Here is a 13,370-nt window from a genome sequence, read left to right as displayed (position 1 = left end):
GCTGATTCTATGATTCTATGATTCTGAGCTCCGCTCAGTACCCTCTCTCCAGACCTTAACCTCCATTTTATTGTCACTGGTTGCAAGGCAGATGTGTTCCTTTCATAGAGACAGGAGACAATGTGACAGTTTTCCTGTCCCCAGCTCTCCTGCCACACTAGTGATGAGCACACAAAGTGGGGATAAGCATAAACTGCTGCTCTCACCCCCTGCAAACCAGCAAACTCACTGGTGGGTGAGAGCTGAGCAAAGGGGCAGGGTGTACCCATCACACCTAACAGTTGCTGCCTAATGCCCATGTCTGCTGTGCTGCAAACACCTCCTGGGCAGCACCAAACCCACCTTTTGGCAGATGGACAGCAGGGTTCATCTCATGGTGTGACAATGCCCTGAAACACCCCAATATCCGAAGTCATAGCCAGTTAGGCTGATCCACATTTCCTCTCCTCATGGGAACATGGAAGAGGACAGATGGTGCCCTAGCAAGCTGGACCTCACTGGGGGTAGCTGGAATAGTTGGCTTTTATTGCAGCATGGCCATCACTGAAATAAACCAGCCTATGTGATGTCAAGTGAAGGACCAGCAAGAGCAGAACTGCTGTGTCACTGGCAGAGTAATGTACCAGTTACACAACAGGGAACGGGGAAGGTCTCAATGTTGAAACACTCTGGGATATTTTGGACCATAGCACAGAACAAGTGAGCACAACCCACCAGAAGCAGACCCTGTATTCTCTGTTCCCCCCCAGTGTTAACATGGATGATGGGCTCTCAGCAACTTGCCAGTCTGGTACTAGCTGAGCAATGCTAGGCCAGGGACAACGACACCAAATGCACACCAATATTTACTTGTGCTATCTACATGTGCAGTATCCTGCAGTGGCAGTTACTGCATTCTTCAGCACTGTCTCAGCTCCAGACCTCTTGAACAAAATTTGGGTGGTGTTTCCAAAAAGTGTACTCCCCAGGGCAATGAAGTAGGACTGGGTGAGACTGGCAGACCTACTTTCCTTCATGATCTGAGCTAGAAATTGTGCTGAGGCCCTAGAAGTGATACCAGGCGCAGGTGTCTTCGTGTGCATACCTGTAATTCTGCCATTATTTTATCTCCTTCCTCTTCCTCTTCATCTTTTGCAGCTGATGCTACAGCATGCCCTGTGCTCCGAGACAGTGCCTGATCCTCTTTAGGGGCTTTGGATTGTGCTATTTGCCCAGCATCTTCACTGCATTCCTACAAGGGGATAAGAAAGCACAGACAAATGACATAATTGAGTCCTCCTGATGCAAAGCAAACTCTGAAAATTAAACATTACTGCAATTCCCCTGTTGCAAGGTCCCTCTAATTCATCAGTTCAAAAGCAACCAGTATTGCTGATATGATTGCATGTTCACAGATTAAAAAGCTTCCTAACCTGGACTTCACTTCCTTCAGAGAACAGAACAGATGGGAAAAGGAAGCCCAAAGAAACTAATGCGCAATGTTTCTGTAAAAACGCACTCAAATCTGAGCTGATCTTCCCCATCTGTGTAAGGCATGATTTTTTTTTATTTTTAATCTTCTTACCACTCTAAATGAAAGCAGCCTGTGACTTGCCTTCTACATTACTAGGAGATAAGAGCAGCGAGACTCCTGTAAACAGAACTGATTAAACTGTTCATTTAGCCTAAGAGAAGTGTATCCTGGTAAGCACTTTAAATAGCTCTCAGGGACATAGCTCTCTCTCAACTTATTTTGTGGGTTTTACAGACACAGCCCAAGCCTGTGTCTTGTCTCTGTACCAACCACTCATCAACAGACTGACTGCCTAGAGTCTGAATCATCAAACCTTGACAGCAGCAGCCTCTTTTCTGGCTGTATAGACGACATCTCCTGATCTCGTTGTGGTTAGTCCCGACCCTGGCAGGTAACTGCGCCGTGGAGGTGGAGGAGGTGGAGACTTAGTCACCTTGTCATTATCCTGTTCTCCATCAGGAACCTCTTCTGCAAGTAAACAGAGCAGCACAAAGTGAGCATAGGTGAAGGAGACAGGAACAGTATTTGCATCCCTGACTCAACTGGAAAGGAAAAAAATAATCTTAAGAGGTCCTGATGCTGAATAGATATGAATAGAAATACATTTGGAATTCAGGTGGAACTGACTCGAATGAAAGTAAATAGTGCTGTGCTTGCACTGAGAAACTGGGTCCCTTCACCCAGAAATTTTCATCAAAATTCCTGCCCTCCATGCCACTGTAGCTGGGTTTCAGCCCTTGCTGTACAAGTGGGACAGCAGACCATGTATTTGTAAAGAAGCCTGCAGGGTGCAGGTTTGGCTGGGTGCCTGGTTACAGACAGTGCCCCACAGTCTCCCCTGAAAGCATGGCCATGGCCATGGATGCTGGTGAGACACCTGCCTGGAGCCTTCTCATTGTTCTCAGCAATTCTGAAGCAACCAGCACACATTTCTGCTCAGTCTGGGACATTCTGCTGGCAAGGTGCTAGGAGAGGAACTAAAGAGTTTTATCCGTTTTATAGCTGAATACAACTAGCAAAGTTAAAAGTCTGAGAGTGAAAATGTCAATGGTACTCTAGAGATGCCACCTTTGCAGTTCAATGAGTCCTCTCACATCTGAGCAGGGCAGAGGACCACCAGAGGCAACTGCACTTGCTCCTCTTCTAGGAGAGCATTTATTTCCACTTTACTTACCACTAACTATTCCAGGAATGCACAGTTCTGCCTTTGAATTATCATATAAGATCACTATACATACATATATCGTGCTAACCCAATAAGATTCAAATACCAAAGCAGAGTATTTGAAGGCTGAGCTGAGCCAGCCTTTGCTTTCTGAAGACAGTCTTCCAACACCAGTTTCTCAAACTGGCATTCCCCCTGATGGTGTTTCCCCACCAGCTGCCACTTCCTCCTCCCCACTATCACTGGACAGCAATTTTTCCAGAAGCAGCACTACCCTGATCCTGACCTGTCCCTATGTGTTTCTGATCACAACATACATGGCAAGAGTCACCATTTTCACACTGCTGTTTACAAGGTTTGTTTTCAAGAGCAAAAGAACGACCTTTCTGCAGCTACTTAGAGTTATGTAAACAGCTGGAATAAATATAATCCAGAAAGATAAAACCTCCTGCTTTTGGGATTACCCAGATGTTTAGGGCTAAGTGTTCCCTCTGGGCAAATTATTGTGTAATGGCCCACTCCTGGGGCTGTGTCAGGCTCCTCCAACACTCCAGCTGGCCCCCAGGGCTGGAAGAGGCCCTGTCTGATCTGGTCTCATCTTTGCTCCCCTCTTAGCTCAAATGTTCTTGAAGCTGTTTAAGCTTGAAGAAATGTTCTGTTGTATTATCTCCCTCCCTGGTTATCTGGCACTCACTTGCAGGATTGCAAGGAGAGTGAATTTCCAGATGCACTTTGCATTAGACCACTTCTTTGGTCAATACACACCACTCAGTTTGTAATTACATCAGATGTAGTTTTACCAGCTCTGAGTAAGACCTGCCACTGTAAAACTGGAGAAATTCTCTGCAAGTCCCTACTCCTTTTAATGGGCTCAACCCATTACCCTCAAACTGGTAGTGGCTCTGACTGCAAGAATGCCCAAGTTTTTCTCCTGGTTAATGAGGGCAAGGCTGGGTAAGAGAGACAAAAGGCACTAAGAGAGCACGATTCCTACCATCTCATTCACATCTGTGAGACATCCATCCATCTCCATCTTCAAAATGTGAGATAAAAAGGAGGAACACAGGAAAGAGAAATTGTCAGTGTGTGGCAGGTGCATAGGTTATCAAAGGCTAATCCTCCTCACATCCCTTAGCTGGAGTTATTAAGGAGAGCTCGTGATGGGGTTTGCTCACAGTCAGCACAGTGGCACTGGGCAAGACATAAAACTTCAAAGCTGGATTTCTATGTTATTTATTAAACAACTGTATTTCCCCAGTATAAATGGGAAGGAAAAAAAAAAACTTTAGAGGAATAAAATCAAGGGAAAGACCTTACTCTGACACTTCTCCCCCTCTATGGTTGAGTTCTTCTAGCATATTTAAAGGAGGACTAAATGAACAAGTACAACTCACTGAATCTGAGACCACCCATAAACAAACCCTACACTTTATGGAACCTTCTTTGGTGCCAAAGGGCTCAGCACTTCTCTGAACAAAATGGGAGTTGTTCCTCTCCAGCTGTTTCACTAAGCTGCAGCATTCTTCAACAGGCACAAACAGACAGGAATTAATTTCTCCCACCATATAGATTTGTACTTGTACCAAAATAAATCCAAAAGATTTCAAAATAATAATGCCTGCCTTGAGGCATGCTCTGCAGTCAGATAAGCAAACTGCCTTTAATGGAAGCTACTGATCTCTCAGCATTTGCAAAAATCAGGGCATTCTCACATAAGAAGGCACAAAGAGAGCTGAAGGAACCCAATTTCTAATGGACATGCTAGAAACATTCTCCAGATTTTTCACAGAACAATCTTGATACAAAGATGAGTTATAGTCAAGACATTAAAGAAATATTTACAGAGTCATCTGAAAAACTCTGTAATTTTACTTTACTTTGTGCTTTTCAGAGAAAAAAAAAAGTTACTTAACTGGGAGAGGTTCTGTGTGGAGAATGGCTGAGACAACATAATCTGGCAGCATGATCAATCTCGGTTCTGCAGTCGGGCCAACAGAGGGCTCTGATAATTTATGGCCAAAATTTCTTTTGTATTATATTGGTAGATGGGTGGTCTGTCTTTTCTTATGTAGCTCAGTTTTCTAGTCTACAGCAAACTGGTAGTGAACTTTTTATCCTGAATCACAGAAGACCTGAGTGGCATGTGAGATATTTAATCAGATATTAAGGAAAAGTTCTGCTGTTCCTGTATTTCTGTTACTATTACAGGATTCATTATGCACAACAGAAGGCAAATGTCTCAATCTCATCGAATTTCTTCTTAAATCTGCTGGCTGCACACTGTGCAAAATTGTATTCTAGAAGTGGATTAGTTAACTATGCGAGTTACAAAACTTCTCAGTTACTGTGCTCTGCACTTTTTAAGATGTCACAGCTCACTGCACCCATATGGTACTTATTTTCACTGACTTTTTCTATTTATGCCACACATTATACAAGCTAATTGTGTTGATAGCCAGTAACCTCACTGAACAGTGCCAGAATTCCAAAATTATTTTACAAGGTTCAACAAAATTATTTTCAACATGCATGTTGTGAAACATCCAAGAAGCCACAACTTGGCAATGTCAAAGGTGTGTCCAGAACAAAATGCTGGATCTGAAAACACTCCTCCAAAATTCTATATGAATTTGTCTACACAAGCCCCAAGGCATTGTTTTTCAGCTATTTACAACCTTGGCATGCCAACACCATGAGTGCAGCATGAAGCTCTGACCTCCACAGCTCCAGAAGGACACAGTGGAGTTAGAGAAGAGCAACTGAATCTAGCCTGGGGAGGGAGCAGCTGGCCTGAGTGGAGGGACCAGAAAGGCTATGAATTCACAGTCTGAAGTCCATAGGGCAGGCTGAGAGCTCTAAGGATATGATGAAGTTTTATCCACTGCCTTCATGATTTTACAAAGGGAATGCAGAGCTGTCGCTTGCCAAATTGCAGAGGATTAGAACTATGGGGGAATCAGTGAAACTGGTATGAGATCAGTTTAAAACAGATGTAGGAAAGTTCCTTCACAAGATGAGGAGCTTGCTGCCATAGCAGTGGGGATGCCAATTTTATAAACAGGTATAGAGGAACTACTGGAAAAAAAGTTCCCTAATGGATATGAAAAGGAGGAGATTGGGCTATTCCCTCTGATATCACTGGGGTTGCTGGGAGACTACTAGCAGACTGCAGAAGTAGCCAAGTTCTGTGCTCCCCACAAACAGCAGTTCCCTTTGCCTCTGTCAGAGACAGACTGCTGAGCCAGACAGACTACTGCTTAAGCAGCTGGGTAAGAATTTTACAGCTGATTCATGTTTGGCTGATGAGATAAATCCAAGGTTTTGCTGAGGCACCTTCTTTGCTCTTTGAATTTAGAACAAATTCACATGTGGATTTGTATGCTAAATTGTGAAATAAATAGGACTGGAAGGACATCCCACCATCTTGCTACCACAAAGTAGCTCTACCTATGTAATTCTTGAACAATGCTAGTCTAAGCCATGCTCTCCAATGAAGGGGATCTTACATCCTCCTCATTGCCTCATGCTGCCTGCTTCAGTGCTTCAGTGCATCAGGAAACTGAGCGTTACGAGGTTTTTCCCTAATACCTAACTTGGATCTTCCTGGTTGCAACTGCCAACTTTTACTGCTGTTCTACCCACACACAGCAAGTTATTCTTGCTTCTTAAAGCAGATTTTTGTGTATTCAGAGATCGCTTTGTCCTTCCTCAAGATCATAGAAATCTGTAAACTGAAAGCGTTCCAGAAAGTTGGAAAAGTAATCCCTCTTTTCCAGATATGCAATTCTTTAGTGCCATTTACTCTAGCAAACCTTACCTGAGACTTCCAGCTTTTCTGCTGCATCCCCTTTAGGCAGGGCTGCTGGCTGGGGAGGCATCTCCAGGTTAGGAATTGACTTCATTATATTGGCCTGGGCCTCTTCCAAGAGCTTTTCAAATTCCTTTCCGTTATAGTGATCAAGGTTTTGTCTTTTTTCTTCCCATTTCTTTTCAGCTTTCTAGACAAAACCAGTAAAGCATTTATTTATTTCTCTGATTCCCATTGCAATCACTTACTTAAAAAAAATCCATCTGTAAATGCTATAGATCAATATGGATATATTCTTTCAGTCCTAGTCAGCAACTAGAGGAAATATATTAACACTAATTGCACACTTGGTTCCGACTTCCATCGTGCTAGATATGGCACAGACACATGACAGAGTGACAGTAGCCACTGCTCACTAAAGGAACAAAGGCAAAATTGAAATTTGGGTCTCTGCCTTACTGTATCACACTGGTGATTAAAGTGCATTTCTGTAATAACACATTGTCATGTTCACCTGTGTGTTTTCTCAATATCTCTGTGTGAAACCACTGGAACTTCACATGCTTTCACTTTTACCTCTCCATAATAAGGGATATGGAGATTTAAAGAGTGAATGAAATCCACTGCTGCAAGTGTTGCCAGAGAATTATATGGTACTGCTCAAAACCAAGGTATTCTAAAAAAGAATTTTTTTAAAAATAAAGATAATTTAAAAAACATAGTTACTTATTTTGGATACATGTTATTTTCCTGTTGCATTTAAAATCATAGAATAGTTTGAGTTGTAAGGGACCTTTACAGGTCATCTAATCCAACCCCTCTGCAATGAGCAGGGACAAAATCAGAGGGTATCTGCAGAAGTATAGTGTAGTTAGGGGTGAAGCACATAAACCCCAGAATGCATTTGAAAAATCTGGCCTGCAGCCTCAAGAGTGAGACTGGGAGCTCAGACCCAAAGAGATGACAGCTGATTGAGTAGAATACACCGTACCTCAATTGATACAGCTCGGTTTCTGGTACTTGCACTGTGAATTTCCTCAATGAAAAGACTTTGCATGGTAGTGCCATTGACAGAGACCTGTGGTGCTGGTGTGGCTTGTGTGGGCTGGGATCCTGTTGTGGACTCTTGCAGGAGGGCTGGTGGGGTGGCTGAGAGGTGACCACCTGCTGGCACACCTTCACCATGGCTGGCTGCAGGAGGTGAACCCTGGGCATGATTGACCAGGGCTGACGAGTGCTGAGACTGATGGATGACAACAGGGGAGCTCTGCACGTGATGGACAGTCATGGTGGAGAAGGGGATAACTTCTGACTTGACAGATGACACCTGGGACTCTGATGTGATTTGTGTGAGGTTTTGCTGTGCATGTCCCTGGGCAGGCTTGTGCTCCTCTTGGTTTTTCAGAGTGTCAGCTGCAGTGGACTTTTCCATAGCAGAATATTGCATGGCTTGGGATGGATCCACACCCCTCAGAAGTCCTTCTGTAACATGTCTGCCAGACAAATTGAACACAACAGTGTGTCACATGGTTAGCATAGAGGCAAGTTGTGAGCAACCCAAAAATAAACTCTTGCAAGGAAAAAACACTTCTATCGAGACAATCAAAATGGTGGTTTTCCCTCTTCATGCTCTCAGTTGTGTGATTTTACAGCTTGCTCTCAGAGTCAGGGGTTCAGAATTTTAAAGAGGTCACTCTAATTGATTTGGATGGTTCTGCCTTTTAAAATGTTTACCAACCTTCCTTAATGTACTTTTTGACCAAACTCCGTGTTACAGTGGGTTGATGTTAGAGGGAGAATGGAAGTCAGTTGACATAAAAATTTATACACTGTATCTAGCTAAACAAGATGTTCTTGGACTATTAGCACAGAAAGGTGAAGTAACATATAATGTGAGGTAGCAGTCTGGCACATTGCCTAAACACAGCCTTTAAAGGTCTTGTCTGTCAAGAGTGTGGGGTACCATGAGCTGAGCATGTAAAGAGGCAACTATTTCTGGCAGTTAGCTGTGAAATGACTGAGCTTCAGAGAGTAGCAAGCCACTGAAAAGCCATCAGCTTTTCCATTACTGAAAAGGACTTTATGAGGCTGAATACATAATTTTGCTGCAAAAAATGACTTTGGGTAAAACACTGGCAGGCATAGCTTATTGTTTTATTTTCTTTTCCAAACAGGGAAATACAGGAAATAACTGTAGTAATTTTTAAGAAAAGGAAACTAATGTGAAAGGATATAGATGTTTATTTGCATGGAAAATTAAGTGACAGCTCCTAGAAGACCTGTTACATAAACCATTTTATCCATCTGCCAGTACTGGCAAATCTACTTCACATATGCTCCAGGAGATATGAAAACAATGACAACCCTACATTGCTTAGAATAATGGTAGTGACAATAGGCTTGTGACTTACATTTTCTTGTAATTGAAGTAAAATTGAGACCACTGACAATTTTGAGAAGGAATTAAATCCAATGCCTATTTAGTCATATAAAACAGCAGTCATTTGCTGCTCATATTATTCTGGCAAACATAGCTAAACACTGGCACTTAGTGGATACAAGTTTCATCTAATATTTCAGCTTTTGTTAATGATTCTTCCTTGCAAAGAATAGAATAAAGAATTTGCATTCATTCACAAGTGTATTGTAAACTATTTCTCTCTTTCAGAAGGTTTATGATACCTTTATCCACTTAGAACCTTTTTCTGGTTTATTTTTTACTGTTACATTTTAGGGGATGCATGTTTCAGTGTCAAAGAATATTTCTGTTAGCTTAAATTGCTGCAAATGCCTGCAGTTAATTAGCTCAGATATGGGACTCTTGCCACTCTGTATAGTTTCTCATCCAGGTACCTCCCAAACCTGGAAGTGCTGAGTTGAGAGGGATCTAGTTTCAATTGTAAGACCTCAGTGCCTGGAGCAGCTGGACAGAACAGAATCACTGCATGGAACACAGGAAAGGCTGATTGGATTTCCCATGAGAGGACTCTAGGAAGAGTCTATAAATACTGCGAGTAAGTTGAATTTCTCAACGTTGCCTGGGGAGGTCACAAACCCAAAAGCTGTTCCCACCCTGTCTGAGGAAATTCTTTAGGTTTGAAGCAAAAAAAAAAAAAAAAAAAAACCCAAGGGAAAAAGATCACCTCCTGAGCATGGTAAGGATATCGGTCATGCTGCGCACACGTTTCAACAAGCTGTCTAGCTTGTGTGGTTCTTCCTTCAGGAACCTCACGGCTTCTACCTCAATCCGGAGGATTGCACGCATTTTGTTCTGCAATGTTGGGAACTCTCCTGCAAAGACAACAACTGCAAAGCTGAAGAGGAAATTATAATAGCCTTGGGGAGTAACCGAAGATTGGCTGAATGTCAATTAGTTGAGTGTCTGCCTCTCTCCAAGGGCCAGGCAGCAAGCTCCCTAATCCCAATTTTAAATCTTTTTGGAAGTGAAAGTTAATGCCCTCAGATCAAAGGTGAAGCTGTTCTCAGCCACTGTGGTTCAAAGAAAAGAAGCAAAAGTAAAAAGTACATACCTTTCAGGGTGGCAACAGCTTCTCCTACTTGACGCAAAAGAAAGGCCCCATCTTCAACATCTTTCAGTGTAACTGTCTTGTTGGAAGCAGCAGAATCCTTCTTCAGGTCTTCAACAAATGCCTCCAGCTCACTGGCAAAAGAAAAAAAGGGGACACAAAATGTAAGCAGGACTTTCACATTACAAACAAATACGTGTAAATGAATGGAGTATAAACCAAACCAGAAACCTCAAGTGTGGCATCCTTAAATCTGACACCACAGGCTGAAAAACCAGCAGGATACCATGAGGGGAGGTGAGAATGTTGGACACTCACAGCAGAGGAACAGGTTAACCAGCCCAAGTCACTGATTTCTCCAATAGGCTGCAGATGTGCAGAGCATGTTGATCTCAGAGCAGCTGTGCTACAAAGGGCAGGCAGGGTGGGAAAACACACTGAACAGCCCCAGCCCTCTGGGGAGACAAATCCTCCAAGGGGAAAGACACACTGTACCACTACATCCAGTATAGGTTTGCACCTTGAATTTTCTCACTCATGCAGAGGAATGCCCATCAGTTAACTAACTACCCAAAAACTGGCACCAAAGGCCCCTTGATGCAAACCTCGTTGTCTGCCGGGTCCTGCCAGACAGGATACAGGATCCTGTTTCCACGAATAACCAGACTGAAACAGCAAGTGGGCATTGTGTGCAGCTCTCGCTCACGACTTGGATTTAAGAATGAGTCACTTCAGATGTTTTTTCCAACCATTGCCATTCTGTGCTTCCTCCAGCTCCATCTGGTGCTTCCTCATCACCTTTCCCGACATTTTTTTCCGTGCTTCCATACCAGACAAAATTTTGCAATCCTTCAGACACATAAAGTACCTTTTTGTTTGTGGGGGAGCCTGAGAAAACGTTGATATAGCTGGAGTTTCCACACAGATACTTAAAATCTTATCAAAAATACCCCCTGAGATGAATTATGCACAACTATATAAACACCCATGCAAACACATTACAAAGATCATCTCTTGAATATTCTAAGTGAAATCTACCTCTGTTAAGACACCAAATTTACTCACAGGAATATTCTAAGCAGGAGTTTAATTGCATGGTAGAAAACAATGCAATGGAAATCTGAACTGACAAATTGGCTACTAGTGTTAACCTAACCTTGGGCCTCATTTCTTGCATCCAGTCAGGATGTAGTTTCACAACTGCAGTTAAGAGAACCAAGGTAGAGGATGATTGCCTGAAAAAGGGGTAGGAGCAGCCTGTGTATGCAACTGCAAATCTTGTCTTTCCTCATATTGCCCTTGCACCAGCACTGCCACACAAAACCAGCCATTTCCTAAACACATCTCAGTGAACAGGTGACACAGGGAGGAAAAGAGAGGAGAAGGTGGCCAGTAAAGGGATTAAAAGAAGAAAATCCCTTACAGGACTACTCTATGTATAGGCCAATTAAAATTAGAAGCACAGTCACACAGCACAATACATGGCAACTCATTAATGCTTCAGAACAGAACTAACAGCAATACTATCAAGATCTGAACATTAAGCTCACACAGCAAAGAGTTCATTTCAATCCAAAGACTAAGAACCGTAGAAACTACAACATAATTTTGAATTAAGAATCACAAGTTGCTTCTGAACAGATCACAGACAAGTGGAGGTATATAATCTTGTTCCCATTTTAAGACTGCATCTCCCAAAGACTCTTCCTTGAGAAAGCTGGGGAAAACCTGATTCCCACCAGCACAGACTTGCAGGAAAAAAATCCATGGGGCCACACGATGGCAGCAGGGGAACGTTTCTCAGGGCATTTTACCCAGCTGAGGCTGCAATAAGGCAGATATCTGCTGTGTCTGGGTCTGTCCTTTGCAATAAAGGGCACAGACACAGTCTAGGAAGGAGCTGGAAAAAGAATTTGACTTCTTGTCACTCACTACAATGCCAAAGCTCCTTCTCTGCAGAACAGTGCTTTACAGTCATGCATTCTCCCTAGTTTTAATGCCCTGATACCATCACTTGGGCTAGGCAGTGCTGCTTTTGGAATCATGGGGCATCCCTTCTCCCTTTTGTAGATCAGCACTAGAAAAGCAGCTTCCCGGATACACACATCCACCAGACAAAAATGAAATTAAAACATTACATATGTATAAGAAGGAAAGAAGCTTAAATTTGTTTATGTATGGAAAGAAGAGAAAGGAATACACAAAACAATATTACAATGTTTTGGTAGGTTAATCCTTGTTGGAAATGTAGGGATAAAAGAAAGACTCCCAGGTAGCTGAAAATGGCTTGTTTTTCCCTTTATTCTTTGAGCAGAAGTGGAAAGGTCATCATAAACCCCTTTGATTCTGTACAGTGATACTATCAAACAAGACAACTGATCCTGCAATTACTCAAGGGATACCATATTACACTGCTCCATGTTGCTAACTGTATGGGAAACGAAACTTCATCCCCCAGGACCCAATGTCTGAAACAGATCCAGCAGTCTTCAGCATTTCTTTTCTGTAACTGGGTTTTTAGATTGGCCTGAGCAAATTAACAAGACACACATTAATGCAGTTTCAGAAGGCTAATACGAGATAAATGATTTCTCTGCATCTATGTTCTACACAGGGGAGCCAAGGCAAACTCTTGTGCTGAGATCTTTCTTTAGGCAAAAAAGCATCAGAGGATCTACCTCAGACTGCAGCATCACTAGAATAAGTTACAAAACAAACTGACAAAATGAATAGTAACAAATCACTCAGACCAGGTGGTATTCTCCCTTGGAGTTCAATAGCAACTGAAGGTTGAAACAGTTGAACTATTAATGCTAAGCATCTAACTTCTTGATTAAAATTGCTTTGGCACCAGATTACTGAAAAGGGTCATGGATGATACGAATAAATTTTTTAAAACAGTGTGGGTCTATCCAGGGATCTGTACTCTGGTGAGACTGACATTTACACCAGTGTAACTGATCGATAGCAAAATAAAGAATAAACAATAAAGAATTAATGGAACAATGGATAAATATGCTGTGTTAGGGAGGAATTAATGTGCTTTGTGTAAAAAGAAGGTAAGTCTCACAAATCCACAAAGAAATCACAAAAGCATGGGGCAAGCTATAGCCCAAAAAGCTTACAGCAAGATATTTGAGGAAAAGCTTTCAAGAATGCAAAGTTGCCATGGGACAAGAGTGGAAATTTTCTCATGGTTAAAGTACTGGAAGTAAAAAGAAAGGATCAACGAACAACTTACTCAATGAATGTACTTTGCTGGTGGGTTTCACAGGGATCACTGCTAGGGCTGATGCTTTCAACATATTGTAAATAATTTAGAAAAGAGGATGAATAGTATAACAACAAACCAAAAAA

The 13,370-nt window shown here is 42.4% G+C and overlaps 1 protein-coding gene across 1 annotated transcript in view; it reads right to left on the bottom strand.

Annotated features, from left to right (window-relative positions):
* Positions 1–1,084: 1,084 nt before the first annotated feature.
* LOC103805788 (sickle tail protein homolog) overlaps positions 1,085–13,370 on the bottom strand; it is a gene marked incomplete at its 3' end in the record, with an annotated part of 165,113 nt that continues 152,827 nt past the window's right edge. The window contains exons 10-15 of the mRNA XM_009078451.1: positions 10,017–10,147; positions 9,630–9,777; positions 7,478–7,979; positions 6,496–6,676; positions 1,827–1,981; positions 1,085–1,231 (exon numbers count right to left, since the gene is read on the bottom strand). Of these exons, the coding sequence (XP_009076699.1) occupies positions 1,085–1,231; positions 1,827–1,981; positions 6,496–6,676; positions 7,478–7,979; positions 9,630–9,777; positions 10,017–10,147 (1,264 nt within the window). The remainder of the gene's footprint in view (positions 1,232–1,826; positions 1,982–6,495; positions 6,677–7,477; positions 7,980–9,629; positions 9,778–10,016; positions 10,148–13,370) is intronic.

The sequence above is a fragment of the Acanthisitta chloris genome, unplaced genomic scaffold (genome assembly GCF_000695815.1).
Source record: "Acanthisitta chloris isolate BGI_N310 unplaced genomic scaffold, ASM69581v1 scaffold12817, whole genome shotgun sequence".
NCBI lineage: Eukaryota > Metazoa > Chordata > Aves > Passeriformes > Acanthisittidae > Acanthisitta > Acanthisitta chloris.
The sequence above is the reverse complement of the archived record's forward strand: the minus strand, read 5'-3'. Positions and strand labels throughout refer to the sequence as shown.